General features: G+C 38.5%; 1 protein-coding gene across 1 annotated transcript; it reads left to right on the forward strand.

Annotated features, from left to right (window-relative positions):
• Positions 1–3,089: 3,089 nt before the first annotated feature.
• On the forward strand, positions 3,090–4,085 carry Neurod4 (neuronal differentiation 4). Its single transcript, XM_046435461.1, has one exon. It carries the CDS (start codon positions 3,090–3,092, stop codon positions 4,083–4,085), a length of 996 nt encoding a protein of 331 aa, XP_046291417.1.
• The last annotated feature ends 1,266 nt before the right edge of the window (positions 4,086–5,351 follow it).

Below are 5,351 nucleotides of genomic sequence, written 5' to 3' on the forward strand. Positions count from 1 at the left end.
TATATTTTGAGACAGAGTGTCACTAAGTTGCTTAGGACCTCACTAAACTGCTGAGAGGCTGGCCTTGAACTTATGATCTTCCTTTCTCAGCCTGCCAAATCTTGGGGATTATAGGTAGGCACCACTGTGCAAGGTTATTTTTATTAAAAAATAATATAAAATACATCTTATCACTATTTTTTCAAAGAGGAAATAGAAGAACTTAGAGCTTCATGTAATGTATTTGAGATAACCATGAGGAATTAGAAGAATTAAGACTAGGGTTCATATCTGTATTATTCCAGCTTCCATGCTTTTGAAACCACACTATAATGGATTCTCTCCAAACTAATGGACCAGTACTGATGGGTACCAAGGAATTTAAATTAGAACCCAGCTCTGTTCTTCCCAGAGTTAGTCGAAAATTTGTTGCCCTTTTCATTAGTTTGGACAAAGCCACTTGCTTCTTTTCCTACATAACTACCAACAACCTAATTTTAAAGCAATTCTTTGACTCTTACAGAAACCATTAAACATGTTAAAGGCTAAGAGTGGTCTATTCTATTCTCTTAATCCCAGTTCTTGATGGGGGTGATTATTGACAGATCTCAGAAAGTCCACAGGTGCAGAGATGGGGATGGTGAAGAATGGCAAATACCCAAGCTAGAGTGGTATTCAGGGGCAAGTAAGGAGACTCTCCTGTCTGTTACCTTCCTTCTCTCTTCTCCATGCATATAAGTATGGCCAGTGCAATGATGATAATGCAGATGAGATAAAGAGGAGGAGGAGGGAATGGAAGAGAGAACACGTAGATGAAAGTAATAAAGAACACATTTGGAAGAGGAAGGAATCCTGGGATATGAGAGTTAAAATTGTGCCTTGGAGAACACCTAAGGCAGCCTCCCTTTGGATCATGGTCACTCCTGTTGAGTTAGTTCCACCCATCTCCATCTGCTAAGTTGAAGTGAATTTCTTCCTGTAGCTGTAAGGGAAGAAGAAAAAAGAAAAAAATATAGAGCACAGGATTTGAAATCAGAGCTGGTTTCCTGTCTTGCTCCTCTGTCTCTATGTCCTTACATTGCCATCACTAAGATGACCTACAGTGACTCTGACTATAAAGTGAGCTTGACGATCCCTCTCTCCCTCCAAAGTTTGCTCTAAGAAACATACAAATTAATAGATGCAAAAGTGCTCTGTAAACTTTAAAATATTGTACAAATATTATCATAGTTAAATGGCAGGGGGAGCATTAGGTTTCCCAAGCCCACTTCACCCTTTTTGGCCTCAGAGTGCACCTGCCCTTGGAAGATCTGTGTTACTTTAACAGAAAGTTAATTAGGTCCTTCACCCTCCCTCTGGATATCTGCCCGAGTTAGAAGTGCAGCTCAGCACACAAGCTCCATCATCCATATTAAAAGTGGGATTTTCTGACTTGGCCTGAGCAGCCAGTTGACCAATAGGTTCCAATGTGTGTTTTCAATAAAGCTGCTTACCCAGGAAGCCTTATTAAGTGAGTAAGTCAAGCTGACATGATTTCCGTGCTGATTAACATGAAACTTAGGCTGTTTTCGCAATGCAGTAACATTAATTATTTATAGGAGGTAAATGAGGTTACAAGGAAAACAAGCTCCAATTACCAGAAACAAATCAAATCATATATTTATATTTTTAAAAGCTATGTACTAATCCCAGCATTCATTGATTTGAGGCTCAAGCTTCAAGGATCAAAAAACATTTATCGTGTTCTCCTCTTTCTCATAATCAAAGGTGATGGAGGGTTTAATGTTTCAAAGACTAGCTGGTAAACTGGGATGCCCCAATGTAGCTTATCAGATCCTTTTATTTGGTAAACTATATACCTACCAATTGCTCAACACATTTCAAAACAATTCAAACTCTTCCAGAACTGAATGCAAAATACTTACTAACCACCAGTCTGTTCTGTTTTTCAAATAGCAAATTTTGCATAGAAAATTCTGATTAAACAGTATCCATCAGGCAAGTGAATTAAAGTAGTCAGGCTCTTTCTGTGTTTATCTGAAATAGTCCTCTCATGTTCTCTGTCACTCTATTCTCTTTGGTTTAGTATTTGTTTTCGATTTTTTTTCACTTTAATAAAGTGTTTTTATAATAGTTGCACTGAAATGTCTTATATGGGTTTGGTAGATCACCAGCTTATACTTCTAGGTTGCCATGGTCTTGTCTGATGGTGTGAGTTTTAAGTGCAATGAAAAGAGTTCTCACTTCAACATATGGGCAAAGTCGATGGATGAACAGCGATAACGATCCTTTGTTTCCATGATCCTTTCAAGACATCATGTCACTAACACCTCTAACACTAGACAGAACACAAGGTGCTTATTAAGAAACAGAATGCTCTTCTGGTAGTGGTGAGATAAATATTTGATGGTCACATGGCACACCAGCCAGTTGTGACATGACCATTTCCTAGGAGATGCCTAAAGCCACCAGTTGGCAGTGCCATGGGATATCACAAAGTCCATGAAACACCTCTAAACAGAGATTGGCAGTCCTTTCTAAAATACATGCAAAGTAGTCTGAGGATCTTGCTGCAGTTTTTGTTTACCTTATGATATAAACATATGACAGTTTATTTAACTGTTTAATATGCATTTTATTTTATAATAATAATTTTATATACATAGCATATAATTATTTTAGCCCTATATTTCATTTTCAGAAATTTCTCTGTTTGGATGATTTGTATGCCCTTTTCCCTTTGTGTTATGAATTTTAGGAAGAAAGAAAACTGTATATTTGAACTTGTATACCAGTTATTTTTGTGTAAAATATCCATGAGATAAAGAAACTGAAAATAGGCATGAACATTTCAATGTTAAGTTTCATTTTCTTTAAATATTGTTGGTTTTCTTATAATATGGTATAACTAGGTAAGTGTTCTTAGCATTTCTTTGAGTGTGGATTATTATTCATTTAAAATGGAGGACTTAGACATGATAATTATGAATTGAATCCCAAAGCAAATTCCGGACTCTATGCCCAAAAGATAATAAGAACGTTTAGTTTAGAATCAAATCAGGTATTCAGAGGAATTAACTTTCTCTGTCTCCATTTTCTAGAATCTGGAAATGGCAAAAACTTTTGTGAAATCCAAGGAGATGGGGGAGCTGGTCAACACACCATCCTGGATGGACAAAGGTCTGTGCTCTCAAAATGAGATGAAGGAGGAGGAGAGAAGATCAGGTACTTATGGGGTGCTTGGCAGCTTAACTGAAGAGCATGACAGTATTGAAGAAGAAGAGGAGGAGGAAGAAGATGGGGAGAAACCTAAGAGAAGAGGTCCCAAGAAAAAGAAGATGACCAAAGCTCGCCTTGAGAGATTCAGGGCTCGAAGGGTCAAGGCCAATGCTAGAGAACGAACCCGAATGCATGGTCTGAACGATGCTCTGGATAACCTCAGAAGAGTCATGCCATGCTACTCTAAAACCCAAAAGCTTTCCAAGATAGAGACTCTTAGACTGGCCAGGAACTATATTTGGGCTTTGTCTGAAGTCTTAGAGACTGGCCAGACACCTGAAGGAAAGGGCTTTGTGGAGATGCTCTGTAAAGGACTCTCTCAGCCCACAAGCAACCTGGTGGCTGGATGCCTTCAACTGGGCCCTCAGTCGGTCCTCCTGGAGAAGCATGAGGAGAAATCTCCTATTTGTGACTCTACCATCTCTGTCCATAATTTTAACTACCAGTCTCCGGGGCTCCCCAGTCCTCCTTACGGCCATATGGAAACACATCTTCTTCATCTCAAGCCTCAAGTATTTAAGAGTTTGGGAGAATCATCCTTTGGGAGCCATCCACCTGACTGCAGTACACCTCCTTACGAGGGCCCACTCACTCCACCCCTGAGCATCAGTGGGAACTTCTCCTTGAAGCAAGATGGCTCTCCTGACCTGGAAAAATCCTACAGCTTCATGTCACATTACCCCTCTGCCAACCTCAGCTCAGGGCATGTGCATTCAGCTCCCTTTCAGGCTGGTACTTCTCGTTATGACATTCCCATAGACATGTCCTATGATTCCTACCCCCACCACAGTATTGGGACCCAACTCAATACAATATTCACTGATTAGGGCAGTAAGACCAGCATTTCAGAGAATGATGTGGAGATATTGCCCATGATTCAAGTGGTTGAGCTAAAGATTCAAAGACTTTAGAGAAACCCTATGGATATACATCAAACACAATAGGGCTAGATCATTTAGGGTCTCCTACATCTGTCCCCCTCTTTGCTCATCTGCTTTTCACATTTTATTGATTCCTTTATTTAAGTTCTTCAAGTGAATTTTTTGGTGACTTACAACAATGTAAGAGGCTGAACTGAGTGAGGACTTAGGCCCTAGGATCACGGTGCCAAGAACTCATTGAATAACCTATGCTAATTAATTTTCCATTTCTGGTGTTTGTTTATTTACTAATAATATGAAGCAATTGTTCTAAGTCCAGATGATTTTAATGACTTTCACAGTTCTGGAATTATATAACTTCAGTGATCACTCTCAGAAATTTCTTAAAACTGAAAAAAGAAAAATAAAGCAATAATAGGAAATGGATAGTATATATGGGATGATCAAATGGAGTTGCCAAAGGGACCCCAAGGTGCATATCTGTTGACTCACAGAATGCAGTTCGTTTGAACTTGATGACACAACTTTGTATCTATCTAAAAATAGCTTCCAGAGGCTAACATTCTAACTTGGTTGTAACTGTGAATAACAAAGTATGTTTTTGAAGAGATTAGTTCCATTTCTCATTGGACTGAAAGTTAAACATATCTTCCTTAGTGATTTGAGAACCATAATAGAGGCCTCATGCTAACTTCATTCTTGATAATATTTCAAAAGCACTTTTTCAGTACTAGAGGTAGAGCAAGAGATTCTTTGAAATCTCAGACTTCTATGACCAACAGAACATAGAGAAGTCACCTAGATCATGCATGACCAGGGACTCGAAATTCTGACCTTGTTCAGGTTCTGCTATTGGAATCAGCACACAACACATGTTATAGAGCAATAAAATAACTCTTGGCTACACCAACTACCATCGTTCAGAGACTCTCTGTAGCTCATACTTTCCCATAAGAAAACCACTAAATCTTTCCCTAGGAAGATGAATTTCATTTGGTTAAAGTAAATATGATTAGAAACACTGACCTCTATCCACACTAATATATTTTTCAGAAGCACAAACACTATTCAATTTATTGACCAAGTTTGATTTTTTCCCAATATAAATGCAATTGCTTCTCTCCCTCTCACTAATTGTTACCCTTTCCTTACTTCTAAGATATAATATGCTATTATGTATTGCGCACAACATTTCAAGTGACAAGACATATG

The sequence above is a fragment of the Marmota monax genome, unplaced genomic scaffold, assembly GCF_021218885.2.
Source record: "Marmota monax isolate L192 unplaced genomic scaffold, Marmota_monax_Labrador192_F-V1.1 WCK01_AAM20220418_F8-fsc00012, whole genome shotgun sequence".
Lineage (NCBI taxonomy): Eukaryota > Metazoa > Chordata > Mammalia > Rodentia > Sciuridae > Marmota > Marmota monax.